Source organism: Orcinus orca, chromosome 17, assembly GCF_937001465.1.
Source record: "Orcinus orca chromosome 17, mOrcOrc1.1, whole genome shotgun sequence".
Classification (NCBI taxonomy): domain Eukaryota; kingdom Metazoa; phylum Chordata; class Mammalia; order Artiodactyla; family Delphinidae; genus Orcinus; species Orcinus orca.
In genome coordinates, this window is record NC_064575.1 from 54,189,407 (window position 1) to 54,215,978 (window position 26,572).

The following is a 26,572-nucleotide window of genomic DNA, read 5'->3' on the forward strand; positions in this document are numbered from 1 at the left end:
AAATTCGGAATAAATCGGGTTCTTCTAAAAGAAGCTTTATTTGGGATTCTAGGCTGAACCCCTCTGGACGGCACATAAGAGACGGCAAAGTGAAGGGGGCTCCCCGGCCCAACAGCTGAACCCCGACACCGCGACACCGCTCAACCCGGCCCGGCGGGGCCGGCCCAGAACCAGGCCCGGCCGGCGCAGCGCGGGCGGGGCCCGGGCGGAGAGCCAGACCCGCCGCTGCCGCCGCGAGCCGTGACCTGCCCGCCAGACCTGGCGGCGCAGTCTCGCGGGATTCCTCAGCTCTCGCTCCCGGTGCGGCTCCTGAGGTGGCTAGAGTCCCGGACACTCCCGGGAGCCGTCTCTGGTCTCGGGGGTACGGTGGGCTGGACGGGGACGGGGAGGAAGGTGCCTTCGACCGCCGCCCGAGGTGAGGGTCCTTGAGCCCCGACTGGGCGGGCGGCCGCGGCCGGGCGGGTGCCGGGGTGAGCGGGGGCGAGCCTCGAGGGGTGCGGGGCGGGCGGGGGGCGCGCGCTTGTTGCCGCAGGTGTGGGGAAGGCGGCGGCGGTGGGACGGTCCGCACCGGCCAAAGTTTTCCCGGAAGTTGGGGGAAAGGCGATGCCGGTCCCCGCGGGGCCAGGGGCAGGTGCCCGGCGCTGGGCCCGGGGCAGGTGCCCGGGGGTGGGGAGAGTTGCCCTGCCTGGCGCTGGAAGTCGGGGCATCGGTGTGTGTTGGGGGATGGGATGAGGGCGTGCGATTTTTCGTGGCTCCGGGCCCACAGCCTCCCTCCCACCGAAACTCCGTCGCCGCCGCGGGACAGCTTTGCTCATTTCCCTTTTCCGTGAGATCGCTACTCCCCCCAGCCCTTGAATACTAGTTTCGCTCCTCCGCAGTAGGAATCTTGGAAGTCTCCCTCTACTTGGCATTTTTAAAAACGTAAAAGTATGTCTCCAGAAGAGTGCCACAAAAACTCGCCCTTTAGAGTCTTTAAAGAATTGAAGAACTCATGAGATCTTAAGGAATTTCCCCGGGACTCGGTTTTCTTGTGCGTAATAAGATAGCCAACAGGGGCTTTTAGGTTTTACAATTCTATCAGCCCTTCTTAACTTATTCCTATCCCCACCATTTTCTCCATCTCACTCATCCAGTGCCCCCCTTTTACCCTGTGTTCCGTACAGCGCAAGCCTCCTATCATCCGTTCCCTAGAGATGAGACTTCCTCAGCAGGCGATAGATTCTGTGCCAAGGCAGGTGGAAGAGGATCTCGATGGGACGAAATTTTCCGTCGTTTTTCCGGTGTTAGTTACCTAGGGTGAAAATCTTAACTCTGCACTTTGACGTACGCATTTGAGTCTATGACAAACGTTGCTGATACACCCTTTTGGTTGTTTTTACAGTAATTGACCCAGAACTCATTTTCAGGAAAAAGGGCTTCCTTCAAAATGGTAAAATAATTAAACGAGGAATTTGAGCATTTTATCTTTGGATGGAAATCTGAGAATGAAAAGAGCGATTAATCCAAGCCATGTGGTAAAATTAGGAATTTGAAGAGAATGGAAACGTTTACATTTTTGTGGACATGTATTTTTCTACCCCTCATACGAGGGCACAGTCTTTTCACCTGTGAACCAATTACTGTTCCCAGATGTATGAAAATGGCCTACAACATGACATTTTTCCCTAATCTGATGGGTCATTATGACCAGAGTATTGCGGCTGTGGAAATGGAGGTGAGTAGTTCTTCGTATCTTTATGGAAAAATAGTTTATGCTGTTTTCTGGAATAAACTATAAATAGGACCTCTTTTAAAAAAAAAAAAAACACAGACACAGTAGGGGATTTCTTCAAGTTGTATATAAGTCCTACTTTGAATAAATCCCTTTGAGAATTAAATCTCCCTACTAACTTGCGCTCGTGTACATCTGTGGCCCTGCTTAGTGGATTTGCTTAAGATCGGGTTCATTTTATATGAAGTATAGTTATGAATGATTTTGCAATGTCTTGCACCTGTCAAATATTTTGCTCTCCTGAGTAAATTTTGGTAGTTCCTCTAGAAATGTGAATTCTGAATTTTCCTAATTGATTGAACGTGTAATCTATATTGCCTGGACTAAAAGTGCTTGGATTACATATATTTTCATAAGTAGTTGTTATGTTCACTTGGCCCTGTTTTTCTGAAGCAAATCAATGACTAGAAGATTTTGGGGCTGTAGATAGTGTTTTGCTAAAAAGTGATTTTTTCTTTAAGCATAGTGCTTCAAGTATTCTTTGTAAGATACTGTTTAAAAAAAAAAACAAAAAACAACACACACGTCAGGGGAGGAGCAGAGTGACACTAAAGATTGCCTCAGGTGCCTCAGTTACCTGCCTCTGGTTTAGAGATATGCAGATTGCTAGGGAGGTGTGGGAAGAAAGAGTTACCTGTAGAAACCTGTCCTCTCCTACAGATCTGTTAGGTGGATAACTTTCATGAAGGAAAGAAGACAAATGTTTCTGTAGTTTTTTTCCAGAAAAACTGAGGATAGTAAAGGCTTTTTCCCCTCAGATTGTTCCTTAAAGTTGAAACCCCCGGCAGTTTTAATATAGACACAGCTTTAAAAACTGACCAGACTTGCTTTCGCAGCTTCTAAAGTCTTCCATTGTTGTTTAGTTGAATAGTTGTCCAGTTACCTCATTGTAGACTCATGTCTAAAATAGGAAGGCTTTTGAATACTAAGTAGAAGTACTTTTAAAAGATATTGCAAATTATATTACTATAATCTTTCAATGGTTTTTCAAACCAGTGCAAGGTGTCTTTTTGAACACTGAACAGATGATGTGGTGAGACTTCCATTGGTTAATCAGAACCATTTTGATTGTTTAATCTGATTAAATAAAGTATGTAGTATGAGTAACTTCAAGGAATAATTATAACCTTCATTCACATTCTTTCTGATAAGTGTTTTATAACTCATATCTTACAGAGTTCTTAAAAATTTTTAAAAATCTGGTCTCCTTTTTGTATAGTAGCTACATGCATTTTGAATGCTGACATTGACCTTATAAATTCAGATAATTTAGAATTCCTTATCATAGAGTACCATTATGAAGATAGGGAGAGATGCATCCCTGCTACTAAATACTGTAATTATAAGATGATAAGAACTAGTTTTTGTTCTAGACATGTCTTTTTAAAACCAATTGTTTCTGACCCAAAAAAGGTTATTTTTCATTTACCTAGCTTCTTTCCCAGGTAGTTTTGTGTCTGGACTTGATATCAAGAAGGCATTTTTGTTCTTCCCTCCTTTATTTGATTGCTGACATTACTAATCTCTTCATTATATAATCTACACTTTCTCTTAGCCTTTACTATTAAGTTTTATTCCATAAATCACATTTCAGTTGGTTTAAGGATATAAAAGAAAGCAATCAAGCAGTCATTTAATACCAGCATTAACCTACGTTTACAAAAGAAGAAAGGGAAATGGAAAGGCAAAATAATATCAACCTAAATCAGACTTTAAATCCCTATAAATTATCTTTTTGGTCCAGTGTATTACGCTTTTCCTATTGCCCCGTTCTTATTTTTCCTTAGCCAGTGGCATTCTCTTTTAGTTCCTGTATTGAATGTCCAAAATTCTATAATTCGAGAGTTGTGACTTAAATATCATGCAGAGCTTCTTATCCTCTTTTGTGCCATTGACCCATTCTCAGAATTTTAAAATTTAAATAACATTAGTAGGATTACAGAGGAAACCAATTATATTGAAATGTACATCTATTTATAGCCCAGGTTAGGAAGCTTTGAACCTGTCATTATATAGGTGGAGAAACTGAAGCCCAGAAAAGTTATGATTTGTCCAAGATCTGAGCGCTATAATCTGATGCAATCTTCTCTGTCAACATGGACCATAATGTCATCTTTAACGGTTTTTGTGGGGTGTTTTTTTTATCCTTGACCTTATTAGATAAAAAAGAAAATATTTCCTAGGATTAGAATGTCCTGTGTTAATTTCAATCTTTGCTGCTTCTTCCTAAACTTCATTTTGATAAAAATTAAGCTGGGAGATTTTTTTTTTTAACCTCTTATCAGCTCTACCTTTCTGTTTCTCATCCATGCCTTGAATACAAAGTCTTATCAAAATTTTTAGATCAAAAATAAAATCCTTTGGCTTCAGCCTGTCCCCTCTGGTGGTGCCAAAGTGATTTCAGTAAAATGCAAATCCATGCAGTCCACTCTGGGGTTAAAATCTTCACCATTTCCCTAAAGCTGGAAAAATAAAGACCTGACTAGTGCAGCACCTAAGGTTCTTTATATGAGACCCTGCCTTCCTGTCCGGCTTCCCATCTCGTTGCTTCCCATGTTACACACTCTGCTTCGGCCAAGCTGACCTGTTTGTAGATGTAGAATTCAGATCCATATTACTCCCTCTTACTTTCATACAGTTGCACATATTGTATCCACTGCCTCCTGGGTTCCTTACCTACCCTTCTTCATCTGCTCAATTTCTTTACATCTCAGTTAAAGCAATAACTCTGTGTTTAGCGAAGTATTCCTTTCACCTTTCTCCCAAGCATATTTAATCAGCTTACACTCTACACTCTGATAGTACATAATATACTTAATATACTTACCGTGCTGTATTGCACTTATTTACATGGCTCTCTCCCTAGCTTTTGAGGTTGTTGAGAGTAGGGATGTTTATTCATTTCTATGTCTAATGCCTAGTACAGTGTACAGTGCCTCTGAGCATGGTAGATGTTCAATGAAGGCTAAATAAAGGAAAAGGAGATGTTTCTTATTCTAATAAATCATCAATGAGAATTTTCCCTCCAAATCTTTACCTTCCACCTTTATCTTCTGCAGAGTCTACGTGAAAGGCACTAATATTTTTACTTTTTTTATTTTTTAATTTTTTAACATCTTTATTGGAGTATAATTGCTTTACAATGGTGTGTTAGTTTCTGCTTTATAACAAAGTGAATCAGTTATACATATGTTCCCATATCTCTTCCCTCTTGCGTCTCCCTCCCTCCCGCCCTCCCTATCCCACCCCTCTAGGTGGTCACAAAGCACCGAGCTGATCTCCCTGTGCTATGCGACTGCTTCCCACTAGCTATCTATTTTACGTTTGGTAGTGTATATATGTCCATGCCACTGTCTCACTTTGTCACAGCTTTCCCTTCCCCCTCCTCATATCCTCAAGTCCATTCTCTAGTAGGTCTGTGTCTTTATTCCTGTCTTACCCCTAGGTACTTCATGACATTTTTTTTTCTTAGATTCCATATATATGTGGTAGCATACAGTATGTGTCTTTCTCTTTCTGACTTACTTCACTCTGTATGACAGACTCTAGGTTCATCCACCTCACTACAAATAACTCAATTTCATTTCTTTTTATGACTGAGTAATATTCCATTGTATATATGTGCCACATCTTCTTTATCCATTCATCTGTTGATGGACACTTAGGTTGCTTCCATGTCCTGGCTATTGTAAATAGAGCTGCAATGAAGATTTTGGTACATGACTCTTTTTGAATTATGGTTTTCTCAGGGTATATGCCCAGTAGTGGGATTGCTGGGTCGTATGGTAGTTCTATTTGTAGTTTTTTTAGGAACCTCCATACTGTTCTCCATAGTGGCTGTATCAATTTACATTCCCACCAACAGTGCAAGAGGGTTCCCTTTTCTCCACACCCTCTCCAGCATTTATTGTTTGTAGATTTTTTGATGATGGTGATTCTGACTGATGTGAGATGATGTCTCATTGTAGTTTTGATTTGCATTTCTCTAATGATTAATGATGTTGAGCATTCTTTCATGTGTTTGTTGGCAATCTGTATATCTTCTTTGGAGAAATGTCTGTTTAGGTCTTCTGCCCATTTTTGGATTGGGTTGTTTGTTTAATATTGAGCTGCATGAGCGGCTTGTAAATTTTGGAGATTAATCCTTTGTCAGTTGCTTCATTTGCAAATATTTTCTCCCATTTTGAGGGTTGTCTTTTCGTCTTGTTTATGGTTTCCTTTGCTGTGCAAAAGCTTTGAAGTTTCATTAGGTCCCATTTGTTTATTTTTGTTTTTATTTCCATTTCTCTAGGAGGTGGGTCAAAAAGGATCTTGCTGTGATTTATGTCATAGAGTGTTCTGCCTTTGTTTTCCTCTAAGAGTTTGAGAGTGTCTGGCCTTACATTTAGGTCTTTAATCCATTTTGAGTTTATTTTTGTGCGTGGTGTTAGGGAGTGTTCTAATTTCATACTCTTACATGTACCTGTCCAGTTTTCCCAGCACCACTTATTGAAGAGGCTGTCTTTTCTCCACTGTATATTCTTGCCTCCTTTATCAAAGATAAGGTGACCATATGTGCGTGGGTTTATCTCTGGGCTTTCTATCCTGTTCCATTGATCTATATTTCTGTTTTTGAAAGGCCCTAATATTTTTATGTGGTTTACATATCATCCACCTTTGATCTGCCTGAGCCTAGTTCTAATAAAATACATCAGTTGATATCCTCTATGTTCTTTGCCATTATTAGCGTGACACATGTTTATTTTGAATTTATTCAAAAGATTAGATTTTTTAACCGTTTATATTTATTTATATGGAGTGAAAGAATTATCTTTTGATTGGACCATTGTATTATAAACTATATGTGTCAGATTTCTTTTCAAACATTGTACTTTAGTACTTAATCTATAGTCCAGTCAGATACTAAATTATAACTGAATATACCTCAGCTTTTACTTTTAAAAAGTGTTTTATAGTTTCTCTAAAGAACTGATTGTGTTTTACACTTCCAACCCAACTGCCTTTGGCTCCTGCTGGTCCCGGTTGAATTTCCAGTGTTTACTATGAATTAACGTTAGGATGAGGGGCTGAAGAATTATCTGATGATTATGGCAACCAGTTGTGCCTTCTTAGCTACCAAGAATTTCATGTAAGTCAAGAGATCTATTTCCCTCCTCTTTTATGCCTTAGTTTTCATTATGTGTGATGGTTATCCTGGTTTATAGAATTTATAACATTTGTGGTCATTACTGATCTGTGATTATATGAGATGGTTTAGGGCAGTGATTGTCAAACTTTAGTTCATAGACCAGCAGGTTGTGAGCTTGTTAGAAATGCAAGTTCATGGACCCCATTCCAACCTACTGAATCATGATCTGTGAAAGTAGAGCTCAGGAAACTGATTTAACAAGCTGTCCAGGTGTTTCTTATGAGTGTTAAAATTTGAGACCCAGTGGTTTAGAGCAGGGAATGCAGACATTTTCTGTAAAGGGGTAAATAATAAATATTTTTGGCTTTGCAAGACATTCACTCTCTGTCACAGCTATTCAACTCTTCAATTGTAGCCAATACAAATGAGTGTGGATGTTTCAATAAAACTTTACTTATAAAAACAGATAGTGCATCACTTTTGGCCCACAGGCTGTAGTTTGCTGAACTCTGGTTTAAAGTACTTGAAAATGTTCTTAAGGATTACACACATAAAGCATGTAATAAAAATCATTATTGTGCATTCTTATTAATATGTTACCATATGTGTTATGTGTTATTTTCTTTCCAGATAATTTTAAGTCAAATTTATCACAAACCAAAGGATCTGACTGAGATATCCTGGTCCTTTAGTTTTGTTTCAGAGATTGCTTGAAATAAGGGACTTTGATTTTTTCCTTACTTTATTATCTGAGACTGAAGTCATTTGTATTACTACAAAGAGTTAATTTACAATTCTGAATAGTAACTTGGCTTTGTAATGAAAAGGATGTTGTACAGTCTAACTCTCCCAAGTGGAAAAACAAATGGTTGCTGGTTTTCCATTGTGTTGCTTTTTGTTTCATATCTAGAGCATTGTTTCTCAAATTGTGAGGTTGATGTCCCTTGAGAGACTGATTTCATCCAGAAAGAGCTGAGACTGATCTAGGGAAAATGGAGACCAGAATTTTGTATTTTTCTTTTTGAATTGCCTTCATTAAGGCCTAGGCAAAGCGAAGTCATGTATTGTGTTTGGAACAGCATGTGGTTGTTCTACTTTTGAACAGTCTAAAGGGAAGTGAGCCAAAAAAAAAAAAAAAAAAAAAACTCCTTTCCTTTCTACCTGTTAGTATGCACTAGTAAAATGTCTCTAATCAATTAAAAATAAAGGGATGGAGAAAAACTGTATAAACAAACTTTAAAGAAAAAATCTGTTTCTATTGGTTTTTAAACATATTCATCTGCTTTTAGATGAGTCTAGCGGACCCCTTCCTTTCCTCCTTATTCTCCACTCTTCTACCCCATACAAAAGGAAAGAAAATGTTTAGTGTGACTAACCTCTTTATTTTTCAGGGAAGACTTTCTGAAAATAGGTGTAATTATTCTGAAAGTAAGCTGTTGAGTCATTTAAAATGAAATAAATATAGAAAAGTATTCCAGATCAGTTGTGTGTATAGTGGCTACTGTTGGATTTTTAATGTAGAAACTATGAACTTACCTTCCTTTCTGACATTGTACTGCAGTAGTAGGGAAAGTACCTTGACTAATTCTGAGTCTACAGAATCAGGGTTAGACCTGTATGTGAACAGAGGACAGTATTTCTCCTGGGAGTCTCTGCTGATAGGCACAAAATCCCTAGGGTCATTCCTTGTTATTCCACAGTCTGGGATATTATTAGTTATGTCTTCAGGAGAGCCTGTCCGCAAAGAGACATGGTTCTTTTAGACCATGGGAAGACTGTTGTGTTGTGATTTTTTTCCTTTCCTTGAGAATGTGGCATGTAGATAATGAAGTTGTATTACTCTAGTTTGTATATATGTATGTATTCATTCATTAATGTTTGTTGAATGTGTACCTGAATGTGAATTATAGTTTTTCAAGTTACAAGTTTTCTTCAAGTAAATTAGCTGCCCCTTTCTCTCTTTCTCCTCCTTCTGGGACCCTGATAATGCAAATTGTTAGTATGCTTGATGTTGTCCCAGAGGTCTCTTAAATTAAACCGTCCTCATTTTTTAAAAATTCTTTTTTCTTTTTTCTGTTCAGCTTGGGTGATTTTCACTACTCTGTATTCCAGTTCACTGATCTGATTCTCTGTATTATCTAATCTACTGTTGATTTCTTCTAGTGTATTTTTTATTTCAGTTATTGTATTCTTTAGTTCTGTTTAGTTCTTCTTTATAATTTGGAACTCTTTATTAAATTTCTCACTGTGTTCATCCATTCTTCTCCTGAGTTTGCTGAACATCTTGTGATCATTGTCTTGAACTCTTTATCTGGTAGATTGCTGATTTCCACTTTACTTAGTTCTTCTTTTGAGGTTCTGTCTTGTTCCTTCGTTTGGAACATATTCCTCTGTCTCCTCATTTTGCCAAATTCCTTGTGCTTATTTCTATGTATTGGGTAGGCAAGTTATGTTTCCCAATCTTGGCGAATTGGTCTTATGTAAGAGACGTCCTGTGGGGCCCAGTAGAACACTCCCCTCTGGCCACCAGAGCTGTATGCTCTAGGGGTGCCCACTATGTGGGCTGTGTGGGCCCCTCTGTTGTGACAGGGCTAACAGCTGTGAGCACCCTGGTAGGTGGGGTTGGTCCCCAGCCCTGCTGGCTGCAAGTCCCTGCCTTGTGTGGTGGCTGCCAGAGGTAGTGGTACCCACTTACCACTAATAGGCTAGAGGGAAGACTCCAAAATGGTGCTTGCCAGGACCAGTGTCCTCGTGGTAGAATGAGCTCCCCAAAATGGATGCTGCCAGTGTCTGTTTCCCCAGGGGGAGTCCCGGCCTTCTGCCTCTCTGGGAGCCTTTCTAAGATCAGTAAGAGGGTCTGACCCAGTCAGATTAATGCCTCTGCATTGGGAGTTGGAGTGTGTGAAGTTTTGCATGTGCCCTTTAAGAGTGGAGTGTCTGTTTCCTGCATCTCTCCAGCTCTTCTGTATGCAAGCCCTGCCGGCCTTCAAAGCTAGACATTCTAGGGGCTCATCTTCCCAGCGTGGGACCCCCAGGCTAGGGAGCCTGATGTAGGGCTCAGACCCCTGGCTCCTTGGGGAAAACCTCTGCAATTGTGATTATCCTTACATTTATGGGTTGCCTACCCTGGGGAGTGGGTCTTGACTGTACTGTATTACTACCTCTCCCACCTGTCTCATTGTGGTTCCTTCTTTATATTCTTAGTGGTGGAAAATCTTTTCTGCTAGTCTTCAGGTTGTGTTCATCAATAGTCACTCTGTAAAGCTGTAATTTTGGTGTGCCCGTGGGAGGAGGTGAGCTTAGAGTCTTCCTATTCCACCATCTTGGCCACATTCTCTAAGTTACAAGTTTTAAATTAAATAATTGACTCTTCAGTGGACAGATTATTCTGTAGTACCAACCACTTACTATATATCTTTGTCTAATTTCTAAAGGAAAGGTCTTTTGGAGAAATAGTTTAAAATTTGTAGTGCTCGCTAAGAACTACTTTAAAAATAACAAGTTTTCTGTTGTGGAAATAATGCAAATTTCTGTTTTTTATTCTTGTCTTGTATTCCAGGCCCTGGTTTGCATTTTTTAAAAAGAAGTTGACTTGCCTGAGATTGGTCACATTCATGATAATAAGTGGCAGAGTTTGTACCACTTGATTATACAGTAGTCCATTAACATTCTCAAAGAATTTACTCAACTCTTGTAACCACTTTGACAGTATTTGCTCTGTGAAGTGTAAACATTTAAGGACCCCTTTAGATCTTTAGTGAGTCTGTTGCCTACCTAAGGTGCACCACTTTTTTTTTCAATCATTTTTTTAAACTTCTTCACTTTTTCTCAATTTTCATTACTATCACTAGAGGTTGGCTTTCTTTTTGGTGACATTTTAAAGTAAGAAATAAAGCTCTTACCACTTCTTGAGAGTTACTGTGTGACACCATGAGTAGAAAGCACAAATCCTGAGATCAGAATCAGATGCTTTACGGTCACTTGGCCTTGGTCACTAGTAAAGTGGCTTCTTCCATGTACCAGGGAGATTCTGATTCATGCTTCAGGAAAGTGACAAATGTCTATATAACCTGCATCTTTATTGCTAAGGGAGGCAAGGTGCAGGCAAGATACTGCCACAAGCCCACTCTGCTTAGGCTTAGCTTTATGTATTTCTTAAAATCAAAATATTTTTCTTCTTTTGATCCCTCTCTATTAGCCTTTTAACCCAGAGTTTCTCTTCAGGACCTTATAGCACCAGCAACCCCAGGTCTATACAATGGTCCCTTCCATTATCATGTCATTAGATCATGGGGAGCTAGCTGGTGTGTTTTAAGGACAAGGTGCAGTATGACAGAAGTGGGCATTCTGAGAGTGTGAGTAGTACGCTCATGCTGCTTTCCTGTGTCTTTAAAATCTACTCCCGCCACTTGAAGAGGGAATCATATTGGCTACACCTGATGTCATAAATAGGTGACTGGAAAACACCCAGTTTATGAGAGGTCTTGGGCTGATGATCTCTAGATGTCCCATAATTGTGTCCAATGTCTACCAGGAACCATTAGCAGAATCAAAGTGGAAGGTTCCTTTTATTTATGTAGGGTTAATCTCCTCATTGGTACATACCTATGGCCTCACCAGCTTTATGTCCTAAATATGATGGGCCAGCGTGATGTCCTGTGAAATAGTGATATGGTCAGAGCCTCTGGTCAAATGAAATTGAGGCACAGAGCTGAAGAGCCGATATTACTCTAAGGTGGTGCTTCTCACACTCTGGTGTGCATCAGAATCGTCTGAAGGGCTTGTTAAAACACAGATCGCTGACACCACCTCCAGAATTCCCGAATCAGTAGATCTGGGGTGGGATGGAGAAGTTACTTCTAACAAGTTTCCAGTGGGGCATGCTGTTGCTGCTTCAGGGACCACTCTTTGAGAATGACTGCTCTAAGGCAAGTTGGGGAAGATGTGTTGCTGTCCTTGTTAGGTGAAAGTAAATTCCTTTCGGAGGAAAAAGCATTGGCCAGATAAGAGCTGCATATGTGTTGCCAAGGCTGTACTGATTTGCTATAGTAGAGAGATCACATCTGGAAAAGTACTTTAGCCATTTGATTAAGGTTGCTTAAGACAATGTATTAACAACATATCCAGTTAAAATGGACAGGTGCCACCGATTACTACCCCTGAATCTGTTTTTGATGGTGTCACTCATCTCTGAAAGCCCTGTCTACAGTATTGCTTTTGATTTTCTATCATGGTAGAGGGAGACCTCTAATGTTTTTTGTTTTGCCACCTCGACCATAAAAATGTTTATCCAGGAAGCCAGTATGGTGATTGCGCTATTGTGAAATACAGCTATTTGAAGTAGACACACCTGGGCTTGGGAAATTACACTGGGTTGGGTTTGGGATCTGTTAGTTCTCATCCTCCTCCGGAGTTGCCCCTGTGTAATCTGAAATTGGCCCCCGTACACAGAGGGCAGGGAGAGACTGAAGAAGAGGCAGACCACTCCAGATTGGTAGGTGGCAGATTTAATAAGCAAGAAAACTTACATATGAGGCTTGTCTTGGGTGGCCACAAGAAGAGTAGATCTCCGCACCCACCCGCCAGAATCTTAAAAGTTTATATAGAGGCCTTCACTGGGCTCAGTCACACATACCGTCCAGGTGATCTCAGCACCACTTTACTCTCAAGGCTGAGGCCTTGGGCAGCTTGTAGTGCGGGGAAGGCCAGTGGAACATACCTTCAAAGGACAGGAGAGGGGATGAGGGACTTCCGTTTGCCAGGGTCCAGCTCATGGGTCGTGTCCTCTCGATTATCTCCTCCAACAGGGTCCCACCAAGCCCCTGTAAAAAGCCCAGTCTCTGAAGCTAGCATGTTGAATCTAGAATCAATACACTCCTATCAGTATTAGCACCATCTAAAATTTTGTTCTTTCCTCCATAATCCAGCACCCTCAAACCAATATAAATGTATAGTGTCTTACAAATAATGTATAATCCTTTTTTTCAGATTTAATTTTGACTTGACCCTCCCAGGGCATGATGGGGTAGAACTCTTCTTATAGATTGAGACATTGAAGTGTGGTGGGGATGGGGTATGAGGCTATTTATTTGCTTCTTACAAAGTAAATCTTTCAGATGAGTACCTCAACAGACCAGGGATGAGGGTCTGCTTTGAGGACTGGGGGTTCAGAGTCCTGTGTGGGGACTCTGAACCTTGTCATGTATCCCTGCTTCAGATCTTGACGTTCCACTGCCTTCTTATCACAATATCACTGCATCTCCAATGTGAAAGGGAAGCAAATTTAACTGATATAATTTGGCAACCTGCAGGATCAAACTGTGCCTTTGGTTTTCAACTTCAGCCTTGAGATAGTAAAGTGGTGCTGAGATCACCTGGACAGTATGTGTGACTGAGCCCAGTGAAGGCCTCTATATAAACTTTAAAGATTCTGGCTGGCGGGTACGGAGATCTGCTCATCCCAAGACAAGCCTCGTATTTAAGTTTTCTTGCTTATTAAATCTGCCACCTACCAATCTGGAGTGGTCTGCATCTTTTTAATCTTTCTGTTTCACTCCACACCTTGAGCCAAGAATTCAGGGATGCCAGTATGTCGCTCTCTTCCTAAGCCGAACAGCACCCCTAGAAGCACTCACTTCAGCCCATAGTCCTTGAATACGTGATGGTCTTTATACCTTTCTCTGCTTGTCTGGCAGCAGCCACTCAGCCTTGTCTTCACTGGGCACATAATTCTAAGAAGTTCTTTGAATCTAAGTGATTATAAGGATAATGCAATTAGTTGTTTTTCTGCTATATACCATGGGCTGCCAGATTTCCATCTTTAAATACTGACAGAATGTTTGCTCGCTTTTGGCCCCAGTTAGTCCAGAAAACCAGTTCTAGAATTCTTCCCGTTTCACCAAGGTCACTTACAACTTGTTCTTTATATAATTTTTATGCCAGTTGGTCTTCTTGGTTGCAAACAATAGAAACCAACTTTGACTAACTGAAGCAGAAAATGGGTGGATGTTGGGTAGCTTGTTGGATCAATGGAGAGGCTGGAGAACCAGGGAGAAGCACAGGGAACCAGAACACAGCTAAGATCATACCATAAGATCAGTCTGTCACCAGTGCCAATGCCAGTGGACACTTCCTGAACCATTGTCCCTGGACACTTATTTTGGCACTGTGGGTGTTATTGATCCCACTGCAACTGCCTCAAATAATCTGACTGTTCTTTTATACAAGAATCTCAATACCTGGAGCATCCACGTGGCCAAGCTTAGATTATGTCCCTATGTTTTTGTTGTCAGGTTGCACCCCTGCATCTGTCCTTAAGCTTCTGTAGCATCCCACCTACTTTGGGATTCCCCAAAATAGGACTGCTGGGCAGATGGATATGGAAATGTTCATTGTAAAGCTCAGTGCAAGACAGAGTTAGTTAACTAACAAGGAGAAAATTTCATTGTGGTACCTACAGTTGCTTTGAAATTTATGTCCAGCTCTGCTGTTCAAGTCTTTGTTACCCTCTTCATAAACTTTCTGAGCCATAAAGTGTCCTTAGAGACCATCCAGTAGTTCATCGTGTTCATTTTACTGATGAATGCTCTGAGACTCAAAGACAGAAAATTATCTGCCAGAGGTGACACCAGCAGTTAATGACAGAGCTGGAACCAGAATTACAATGCTGGCATTATTTCCAGCAAAGGATTATATAAAATACTCCATGTATTTTGGTTCTCATTGTCTATATATCATAGTTTGGCTCTGCTCTTTTTCAGAATGGAGGTATAGTTTGCCTTCTTTTTTTTTTTTTTTTTCCGGTATGCGGGCCTCTCACTGTTGTGGCCTCTCCCGTTGCGGAGCACAGGCTCCGGACGTGCAGGCTCAGCGGCCATGGCTTATGGGCCCAGCCGCTCTGCGGCATGTGGGATCTTCCGGGACCGGGGCACGAACCCGTGTCCCCTGCACCGGCAGGCAGACTCTCAACCACTGCGCCACCAGGGAAGCCCTAGTTTGCCTTCTTAATTGCCCTCTTCTTCCTTGTTCTTGCTAGTACTGATAGTAACTACCACAGGATTTCTACCAGGAACTGACCATTTTCTTAAAGTTTCCTACCTTTTATTTCTCTGAGTGTTAAAAGTATAATCAACAGGACTATTTTAATTATTAATGCTAGAATTTCAAAAGCAGCATTGTTTTTTTTATGCTGTGGTTAGTTATTGGGTGAGTTTCTGAGCCTTCTTTGAGAATAAAATTTGAAAAGGAGAAATTCTTGTGTGAGACCATGAAGGCTCTGGGTTACTGAGAGAGTTGAAGAAGGTGTGTCGTTCAGGGAGGAGAGAGGGAACGGACTGAAGAGCCTAGAAAGTTTGAATCATTGCTCAGTTCATGGGTTTACATAGCACTTACCATGCTAAATACTAGTTTAATAATATGATATTCTGAGTATAAGATTAAGGACACAAGGGCTTCCCTGGTGGCGCAATGGTTGAGAGTCCGCCTGCCGATGCAGGGGACACGGGTTCGTGCCCGAGTCCGGGAGAATCCCACATGCCGCGGAGCGGCTGGTCCCTTGAGCCATGGCCGCTGAGCCTGCGCGTCCGGAGCCTGTGCTCCGCAACGGAAGAGACCACAACAGTGAGAGGCCCGCGTACCACAAAAAAAAAAAAAGAAAGAAAGAAAGAAAGAAAGAAAGAAAAAGAGGGGCTTCCCTGGTGGCGCAGTGGTTGAGAGTCCGCCTGCCGATGCAGGGGACACGGTTCGTGCCCCGGTCCGGGAAGATCCCACATGCCGCACAGCGGCTGGGCCCGTGAGCCATGGCCGCTGAGCCTGCGCGTCCGGAGCCTGTGCTCCGCAACGGGAGAGGCCACAGCAGTGAGAGGCCCGCGTACCGCAAAAAAAAAAAAAAAAAAAAAAAGATTAAGGACACAAGAAATGTCACAGTGAGTCAGGTTAGTAGTCTTTCCATCTCAGTCAAGGTTTGGTTTCTGAGAATGATACCTAGGACATTTTGTGGAAGAACATAAAAGATTCCTGTCAAGAATTTTATTTAAACAATTAGGGAAATATGCTCATTCTGTTTTTTCAACCATCTGGGATGAGTTCAATAACAGGCTGACTATCCATTATTTAAAGTGCTATTATTTGTTCTAAAATTATCTGTTCCAGGGAATTCCCTGGTGTCCTGTGGTTAGGACTCCAAGCTTGCACTGCAGGGGGCACGGTTTCGATCCCTGGTCGGGGAACTAAGATACTGCAAGCTGCGTGGCGTGGCCAAAAAAAAATTTTTTTTAGATAGATAGATTGATTGATTTTAAAAATTACGTGTTCCAGAATTACCTGCTTCAGGAGGTACATGTATCATCTGAATATGATAAACATAGTTTGAGGTTTTACTGTCTTTGATTAATGTGTCCTGTGAACATTTGTTGAGTTTTGTTTCATGTTAGAAGATTCTCAGTCCTCTTTTGATATCCTTCTTCCCCTTCATTCTTATTGGCATTCCTGCCTGTCTCATGCTTTGGGGAAGGGTAATTTTCAGGGAGAGTTGGGTGGCAACTTAGTATCAGGGTTACAGAGGACAGATATGGAGTCATTTGGACCCAGGTTCCTGTCCTGATTGCCATTTACTACTTATGTGACCCTATGAAAGGTGCTCAAAGAGCCTCAGTTTCCTCATCTGCAAAGTGGAGACAAGAATATCCCTCTCAGGGACTTCCCTGGTGGCACAGTGGTTAAGAATCCGCCTGCCAATGCAGAGGACGTGGGTTCGATCCCTGGTCCAGGAAGATCCCACATGCCGCAGAGCGACTAAGCCCGTGGGCCACAACTACTGAGCCCATGCGCAGCAACTACTGAAGACTGTGCTCCACAAGAGAAGCCACCGCAATGAGAAGCCCGAGCAAAAACAACATCCCTCTCACAGGATTGTTGTAAAAACAACTGGTATATGAGAAAGCACAGTGCCTAGTTTATGATAGGTGCTGAATAAATCTCATTTATTATTAGTAGCATTAGCTCAGGAATAAGGGCACTTAATTCTAATTTAGGCTAGATTTGGGGATTTCAGTAACAATTTCAATGAGAAATTGGATTTCATTTTCTCACTTGTAATCTGAGAAAATGGATTAGCTCAGTAGTTTTCAAACTGTGATCTCTGGAGGTGCTTTGAGGTCACTGGTGGGGAAGGGGAGTGGTGAGAGGTGTCTCAGAGGGAGGGCTTCCTGTTCAGCAGGAGCAGCTGTGCTTTTATTTATTTAATATATTAAGCTTCTTTGTAACCTCTTAGTTAAAGAAACTAATCCTTGGCAGAATGCACACACACATTTTAAAAACAACAGTCTTAAAAGTCTACTCAGGTTCCTTCCAAATCTAAAAAAAATTTCTTTATGTCTATTAGTTTGCAACAGAGCTTGAACATTAGTGACCCACATTAGATCTGATCTGAAGACATGTTTTGTTTGTCCTGTACATTATTTTAAATGTTCACATTAAAATTTTTTTACATTTGGAGATTTCACGTACAAATCCGGGTTCTGTTTTCTTATGAAAAATTGAAATACCTAACAGCTCTGTGCTCCCACTCTCCAATAACAGTCCACTAGAACTGAGTAGCAGCTGCTCCCCAACTACTCCTGCTGTCTTATACCCTTCTGAATTTATCTGCCTGGCCACTGAAGGTATTTGAGTTTTCAGCATCTGATTTATCCCTGCAGATTGCATGAACAGCAACGTTATTGGATTAACCAGTGTTGGCACTCTAGAAGAATTAAACAGAGGATGTGACTTGCATGTTTGCCCCATAAGAAAATTGTTCTAATATAGCAAAAAGTACATGTGTTACTTTCATTTCGTCTGCCCTGGACAATAATAGTCCTTAAGTGCTGACCATCAATTTATTTATAGCTATTGTAGAATGGCTCTGAGTTAGAAGAATTAAATAGTGTGTTTTAATTATTTCCATCATAAGAGTTGATTACCAGACACTCAAAATTTGTAGGAACTAGGCTTACTTGGAACAGGAAACAAAGAGGTAAATGCTACCAGTTGCCCATGCCTCCCTTTATTCCACCTCAGTCCGAGAGGAGGATACTCACACAAGCTGGGCATCCTCCCCCTCCAGACAGAGAAAATTGAGAAAAGTACCCTACTGTTTGCTCTCCAACAAGCTCTTGTTAGGTGGCAAAGGTTTAGGCCTCAGCACCATTCAGATAAGGGAGATACAGTGTACAACCGTGGCAGCCCTGTCTTTGCTCAGTCACTGCCCCATCAGGGCAGGGTGAATTCTCCGGTGGTCCAAAGTCCTCCACAGCTCTTGTCCTCTAATTGCTGGGTGTGGCTTCTGTATGTGCCCTTTAAATGAGATTTGTTAATTGTAGTATTGTAATCACATCTCATATTTACTTATTAATCTTTTTTTGTCTGCTTGGCCTTTCATTTACTAAGAAATATGAATTGAAATTTCTGATTGTGATCATGGAATTGTCCACTTCTTCTTGTAGATTTTACATTTTACATATTTTATGCTATTTTATTAGGTGTATGCAGTACTCAGCAATGCATTTTAATGTATATCTGTTGCAGTTTATGTAGAATCTGAATGTGTTGTGGCCAGAGATATTTAATTGGTCACAGTGCTGAAAATAGAAGTCCTCATTCTCCTATTTTTCAGAGATGTCTCAGTGTTCATAGCTCACTGATGAGACCCTTCCCCTGTTTTTTTTGTACAGCTATAGATTTTCTTTTTCTTTTTTTGTGGTAAGCGGGCCTCTCACTGCTGTGGCCTCTCCCGTTGCGGAGCACAGCCTCCGGTCACGCAGGCTCAGCGGCCATGGCTCATGGGCCCAGCTGCTCCGCTGCACGTGGGATCTTCCCAGACCGGGGCACGAACCCATGTTCCCTGCATCGGCGGGCGGACTCTCAACCACTGCGCCACCAGGGAAGCCCCTGAATCAGATTTTTTAATCCAATTTTTCGTCTAACTCTACATGTTCTCTTTGGACAATTACATTCAATTATTTCAGTTACTGTTTTTATAATGATGACTTCCACATCTATATCCTTAACCTAAAGTCTCTCGCCTGCAGAGCTCTATTTGTTTAACTTCCTGTTAGTAGACATCCACACTCAAATGTCCCACAGGTACTTCATACTGTCCATCAACAGGTGAATGGATAAACAAATTATGGTATAGCCATACAATAGAGTACCACTCAGCAATTAAAAAGAATGAAGTATTGATACACAGAACAACAGGATGAATCTCAAAATGATGCTGAGTGAAAGAAGCCAGACAAAAAAGAAAATATACTGTATAAATTTATGAAAAATTCTAGAAAACACCACTCTTTAGTGACAGAAAACAGATCAGTGGTTGCCAGGGAAGGTTACAGGTGGGGGAAGAGGGTGTTGATGAGAGGGGAGATAAGAGGAGGGATTACCAAGAGGCAAGAGGAAACTTCTGGTAGTGATGGATGAATTTGTTACCTTGATTATGGTAATGGTTTCAAAACCCATCAATGTGTGGACTTTATACATGTTCAGTTTATCGTACATCGATTGTACCTGAATAAAGCTGGGAAAAAACCCTCATTATTAACGACTTTTAACAGAAAAACAATAATCCCTGTCCACTGTTCTCTATCCCCACCCAGTCCTCCTCCCCAGTGGCAGCCACTTTGAACTCTTTTAGGTGTTCCTCTGCTACATAGGCCATATTCTACCTAATATGCTTAGTGTGTTATTTGGATTCATCAATTTAGAACTTCAGGCAGTAGACTTTTAGTCTTTCCTTCATTATGGTAGTTGATAATATATTTCTCTTACTTTACCACTTTTACTTCTCCTCTCAGCCTCTTAATACAATTTGTTTTCACTGCTGAATCAAGTAGTGTACTTTGATTGCATTTATTTCCATAAAACCTCCCCCCACCCATGTAGTTAATACAGCAATTGCATTTTTCCCCATTTGCTTTGTTTTCTGTGTGCCTATGGTTAATTTTTTTTTAGATATCCCAGCAGACCTGTTAGACATATAGCAGTAATTATCTCAGATGCTCAGAATATCCTATAATCTGTCAGTTCCAATCCCCCACTCCCATCCCCTTGGAGATCTTCCTCCTTCAGCTGTCTGTCCTCCTATCAATATGCTCTGACTTCTTTCTGGTCTAAATGCGTAGCTGTCGTGCTTTGGCTTCCCCTTGCCATGCTTAGTGTTGGATCAACTAATTCCCGAGTCCCATGTCATTTTCCTTCCTAGTTTATTCATGTACTCCTTCAGTTGGTTTTAGGAATACTACATCCTCTAATTGCTTCCTAAAAAAGCATATCTGAAAGTTAAAAATTTCGCTTCCTTACAGGGCCAAAAAGGTCATTATTTTACTGTCACCTAAATGGTTGGTTGGGTATAGCATTCTAGGTTGAAAGTAATATTCCTTCAGAATTTTAGAAATTATTTCTGCATTGCCTTCTAGCATCTGATATTACCAAATAGTCAGAATTTAATTCCTTTGCATGTGACCTGTTTTTTTCTATCTGGAAATATTTATGATCTTTTCTTTATCTTGATACTCTGAAATTTTTGGACATGCCTTGTCATTGTTCATTCATTGATCTAGATAGTTATTGTTTATTCAGTAAGTATTTATAGAGAAATCACTCTACACACACACAGTTCTAGGCACTGTGGATACAGCAGTAAAAAAAAAATAGATAAAATCCCTTCCGTTCCTGGAATTTACATTCTAGTGGTGAAGGCAGAAATTAAGAAATAAACTAGTGAACATATAAACTAGTAACATAATGAAATGTCACGTACTGATAAGGACTATAAAGAAATACAAAATATAATAATGGAACTGAGAATGACAGTATACTTTTTTATGTAGGGTGGGCAGGGAATGCCTCTCTGAGGTAACCGTTGAACAGAGACCCAGTTGAGCAGAGACACAAGCCATGTGACTACCTGGTGGAAGAGTGTTCTAGATGAAGGGAACAGCAAATGCAAATCCTGAAGCAGACATATACATGGAATGTTGAGAGGCAAAAGACCAGTTTGGTGGCAACGGAGTAAGAAAAGGAGTTACAAAATGAAACTGGAGACATAGCTAAGGGCCAGGAAATTTAGGGCCTTATAGGACTTGGTAAGGACTTTGAAATTTTTTCTATTGGGGTCTTTTGAACAAGGACAAACTTGCATTTTAAAGAATCACATCGGTAGGAGTATGGATTGGTACAGAAATTGTAAGATTATCAGGAGTGGTAAGTAGTGAGACCTGTTAGCAGGCTATTTCAATAGTCTAGGTGAAATATATACTGGCTAAGATGTAGTAACTTAATAACAGTGAGAAATGGTCAAATTTGAAATATATTTTGGAAGGAGAGCCAATAGGATTTGCTGATGGATTGGATATGGGATGAGAGAAAGAGAGGAGTAGAGGATGAATGTTTAGATTCTTGGCCTGAGTAACTTGATGAATGGTGGTACCACATTACTGAGATGGGGAGACTAAGGGAGTGTTTGGGGGATAGGGTGTAGTGGGTTTGAGTTGTGTTTTGGACATGGTGGGTTTGAGATAATGTGTTGACAGCCAAGTGGAGTTGTCCAGAAGGCAGATGGTCATTCAAGTCTAGGGTTCACAGGAGAGATGGAGGCCAGAAATAAATTTGTGAATCCTTCATGTATAGTTGGTATTTAATACCATGATTCTGGATTAGTTTCTCCTGAGGAGTGGGTATACATAGGGTAGAGGTCTGAGGAGTGAGCCCTGGAGCTCCTCAATATTGAGACTTGAGAAATGGAAGAAATCAGAAAAGGAACAGACAGTGAGATCCGTAGGAATTCAGGAAAATTCGTATTCTGGAAGCCAATTGAAAAAAGTGTCTCAGGAGGAGGACAGGATCCCACTGTGTCAAATGTTAAAGAGTTGAGTAGGATGAGGACTCAATTGACCATTTGATTTGACAATCTGAAGTTTATTGGTAACTCTGACAAGCTGTTTCATTGAAGTATGGGGACAAAACCTGATTGGAGAGTGGGCTCAAAAGGAAATGGAAGAGCAGAATTGGAGAAAGTGGGTAAAGACAACTGTTTTCAGGGTTTCTTCTATAAAGAGGAAGAGAAAAATGAAGTAATAGCTGGGTGGGGGTGGGAATGTGGAGTCAAGGAAAGATTTTTTTTTTTTAATTTTTGGCTGCGTTGGGTCTTTGTTGCTGCACGCGGGCTTTCTCTAGTTGCGGTGAGCGGGGGCTACTGTTCATTGTGATGCGAGGGCTTCTCATTGCGGTGGCTTCTCTTGTTGTGGAGCACGGGCTCTAGGCTCACGGGCTTCGGTGGTTGTGGCACGCAGGCTCAATAGTTGTGGCTCACAGGCTCTAGAGCGCAGGTTCAGTAGTTGTGGTGCACAGGCTTAGCTGCTCCGCGGCATGTGGGATCTTCCCGGACCAGGGATCGAACCCATGTCCCCTGCCTTGGCAGGCGGATTCTTAACCACTGCGCCACCAGGGAAGCCCAAGGAAAGATTTTTTTTTTTATGGTGAGAGATAATAAGTAAGTTTGTATGATGGGGGAATCACTGTAACACAGAGGGGGAAATTACTGCAAGAATAGGAGACAGGACAGTTACCAGAGCAAAGTCCTTGACTAGACAAGTGGGAAGAGATCCAGTGTACAAATGGAAGACTTGGTTGGTTAGGAGTTCAAGCTGTTCAGCTGTTTAAATAGTGAAGGCAGAGAATGCGGATAAGCTGCAGTTAGGTTTGGTACCTTTTGTGAGAGAATAAGGAAGTTGTCTTCTGGTTATTTCTGATTTCTCAGTGAACTAGGAACAGAATCATCAACTGAGAGGATGGGGTGTGGAACTGGAGGTTTGGAAAAAGAGGAGAATGTGAGAGAGATCTCTGTAAAAGAGAGTTCATTGACTGACATTTTAACCCAGAAATGTTTTAGTAGCAGGATTGCAGTGTGCTGCCAACCTTTTAAGTGTGGAAGCTGGTATCCTTTTGTTCTGAGAAATGTTCTTAATTTCTTCTTTGATTATCACCCCAATTCGCATTTTCCTTGTTTCTTTCTGGAAGTCCTTTAGTCAGGAGTTGGGCACTTGGAGTGATCCTCCTATTGTCCATCTCTTCCTTCAGCTTTATCTTCTAATCCTTCTATAGAGTTTTTAATTTCAGCTATCTTACTATTTTTAAATTTTCCATAGCATCTTATTCTTCTGTAATGGAAGCGATAGCTTCTCACTTAAGCTCTTCAGGGTTTTGTTTGTTTCGTGATTTGTTTTCTTCTGTTCCCTGCATAGTCTCTATTTCCTCCAAATTTCCTTTTATCTGCTTGCTTGTTTTGGTCTCTGTCTTTCATGATGCTTTCTTCAAATGCCTGATGATCCTCGGCTGCCCATTCATGTTTGTGGGGCCCTGAAAAGCTCTGTGTGCATGAATGGGACTGGTCACCAGTGGGCTTCATGGTAAGGTGAGCTTGAGGTTGACTAGCTTTTTCATTGTCAATGTGTAGAGAGAGGTCTTTTCTCCAAGACTGTTGGGTTTTTTCAAAGATTGGGGATGGTAGGTATATGCCTGTTTGCCAACCTTTTGGGAATAGAGCAGGAAAAGATGAGGGCTTCCTGTTTCTGTAGGTAGACTCTTACTCAGTCCCCCTTTCGTCACTGTGGATTGTACTTCTACCCTGCTCTGTGCCTGATACCCAAGTGCAGAACGTCTCTAGTGCTGTCTCTTCTGGAAACAACTCTGGTAGAATGCGGTGGTCATCTGGCTGCCTGGGTGGGGATGGGGGGTGACATAGTGAGGAAGTAATTTTGTAAACATTCCTCCAATTTTAGCCTTTTATGCTACTTGGTGCTTCAAAGAACTGAGACTCTCAGATTCTTTAGGGCAAATCAGCTCATTCTCATGTGAATCCCTCCACTCCAGCTTTGTCCCATTAAGTGACTTATCACTCCTCTAATAGCTTTCTGTTGCTCAAAGTTTAGGGCTTTCTTTTTTGTTGTTTTGTTTCATTTTTGTTTTTTGGAAAACTCAGATATGCTAATGTAGTTTCTCTTGTTCACTTACTAATAGATTAGTACCTTTTGTTTTCTTTATTGTTATGTTACTAAGGAAGCAAGGAGGAGGGAAAGGAGATAAACATATGTGCTCAATCCACCATGTTTTTCCAGAACCTATCCACACTCTCTAAAGGGTAATCACAATAACTAATAATTATTGAGTACTTACCTGTATGCCAGACACTGTTATAAATGCTTTACATTTATTAACTTAGTATTCACAATGATCTTATGAGACAGGTACTGTTATTATTGCCAGTTTACAGATGAAGAAACTAAGGCACAGAGAATTTAAGTAACTTGCCAAAGTTATAAAACTAGTAAATGTGGAGCTAGCATTCAAACTTAGCTGTCAGACTGTAGAGACACCTCCTGCTTACAACTGTCCCATAGTATCCCACTCGTTTTTCTTGTTTTTTTTTTTTTTTTGCGGTACGCGGGCCTCTCACTGTTGTGGCCTCTCCCGTTGCGGAGCACAGGCTCCGGACGCGCAGGCTCAGCGGCCATGGCTCACGGGCCCAGCCGCTCCGCGGCATGTGGGATCTTTCTGGACCGGGGCACGAACCCGCGTTACCTGCATCGGCAGGCGGACTCTCAACCACTGCGCCACCAGGGAAGCCCCCCACTCATTATTTTTAAATCCAAGCAATTTAGCGTGTCATCCGTGCTGTCTATGATCAGGTCCAGAGAACCTCTCCAGTCTCATCTCTCTCTACGCTGTCCTTGACTTCACCTCTTTGACCTTATCTTGTAGTCATACTGGACTTCTTGCCCTGAATACTCCATGTTCTTGTGATCCTCATGCCTTTTTCATGCTGTTCTCTCCACCCCAAACATTCCTTTATTCTCTAGAATGCACAGTAAAGTGTTAAGGTATTTCAGCATATACTTACATATTAAATATTTGTATGATCTGTTTCATCTAGCAATCAACTCATACTTTTGATTTGTTTTGATTTAGCATGTCTTCTTGAAAAATGCATAGTTGAATAAAATAATATTTCACTGTGTATTAAGGGTTCTTATGTCTAACTAAACAAAATTATCTCCTCAAATTTGATTATATTGAGAGTGGGATTTAAAGATTCTTTTGGAGACTAAATGAAAAAGTATATACCAAAAAATTCATTTGTTATATTAAAATGTTTTCTAACCTTATCTCACTGTTTTTCTTAATAGCTTTTTCTTCCTCTTGCAAATCTGGAATGTTCACCAAATGTTGAAACTTTCCTTTGCAAAGCTTTTGTACCAACCTGCACAGAGCAAATTGATGTGGTTCCACCCTGTCGTAAATTTTGTGAGAAAGTGTATTCTGACTGCAAAAAATTAATGGACACTTTTGGGATCCGATGGCCTGAGGAACTTGAATGTGACAGGTAAATTATGTTTTCAGCTGAAAGCTACTGATGATATTTCAATATTGGTATTAATTTTCCAGAATATTAGTGACAGGCTTTCATTATTTAAGTCAGCAGCTGTTTACTGCACACTTAATATATGTTAGGCACTTACTATATATCAACACTGTAAACAGTGGTGAGCAAAACCAGACTTGGTTCTTGTTTTCAGGGAACTCACAGTGGGGTGGGAGGAACAGAGAGTAATCCAATAATCATAAAAATAAATGCAAAATTACAACTGTGTTAATACAACAAATGAGGGTGCATAGTTCTATGAGAATGTGTGATGGTGCCTTTGCCCTAAACTGGGGAGAAATGGGCCTTATTATCAATTCATGGACCTTTTTGCATCTGTCTTGATTGATTACTTTTATCTCCTATTCTCTAGATGTTGGGAGCTTGTAATTTGAAATTTTCTACTAACATAAAGACACCTCATATAATAAATCTGGGAAGGAAGGTGGCTCCCTTTTTGTTCTTTTTCTGTAGACTGAAGAAACTACAGACCCTTGTGGAACTCATACATTTCTGGTAGATACCTAATCACTTTCCAGAACAACTTAGTACATAGTAAAGGTGAAGATGCTCATGCCATACATCTTAGGAGATCCCCTTCTATAGAAACTTTTTCACAAACAAGGAATTGTATGCAAGAATACTTATTGTAACATTATTCATAATTTTTTTAAATGAGAAAAAGTCTGAAAGTCCACTGTAAGAATGATAAGTAAATTGTGATGTATTTACACACTAGAATACTACTATACAGTTTTAAGATGAATGCAGGTGACCCACATCTGTCAATATGGATAAATCTAAAAATTATAGCATAAGTTAAAAAAAGTATGATGTATATAGCACAATGTCATTTATATAAAGTTCAAAACCTATAAAATAATACTATATAACATTGTAGTTGGAAAATAACATAGTAAAATATTTTAAAATGCATGAGGAGAAATAAAAACTGAACTTATAGTAATGAATATTTTGGAAGAGAGAGAAAAGAGAATAGGACCAGAAAAGGGTCCAAACTGTATCTGTAATGTTATATTGCTTTATTTAAAAAGATATAAAACAAAACTGACATACCACCTTTTGAAAAAGCTTGTAGATACATCTGTGTTGTTTTTATGGGCATATGTTTTATTATTTTCTATTTTTATCTAAAGCATATTTCAAACGCTTTCTCCTTAAAAACCTCCACTAATTTCTAAACTATGTAGATCCT

At 40.7% G+C, this 26,572-nt stretch overlaps 1 protein-coding gene across 3 annotated transcripts in view; it reads left to right on the forward strand.

The window, feature by feature from the left end:
• Window positions 1-255: 255 nt before the first annotated feature.
• Window positions 256-26,572, forward strand: part of FZD6 (frizzled class receptor 6) — a 52,675-nt gene continuing 26,358 nt past the window's right edge. For 2 of the 3 annotated variants that reach the window (XR_007472642.1, XM_004275320.4), the window contains exons 1-3: window positions 256-415; window positions 1,382-1,714; window positions 25,121-25,317. Coding sequence is in view for 2 of the 3 variants with exons in the window: in XM_004275320.4 (XP_004275368.1) it covers window positions 1,538-1,714; window positions 25,121-25,317 (374 nt within the window). In the remaining variant the exon portion in view is untranslated. Of the gene's footprint in view, window positions 416-1,163; window positions 1,283-1,381; window positions 1,715-25,120; window positions 25,318-26,572 lie in introns of all 3 variants that reach the window. The other variant, XM_033438154.2, reaches the window with a different exon arrangement.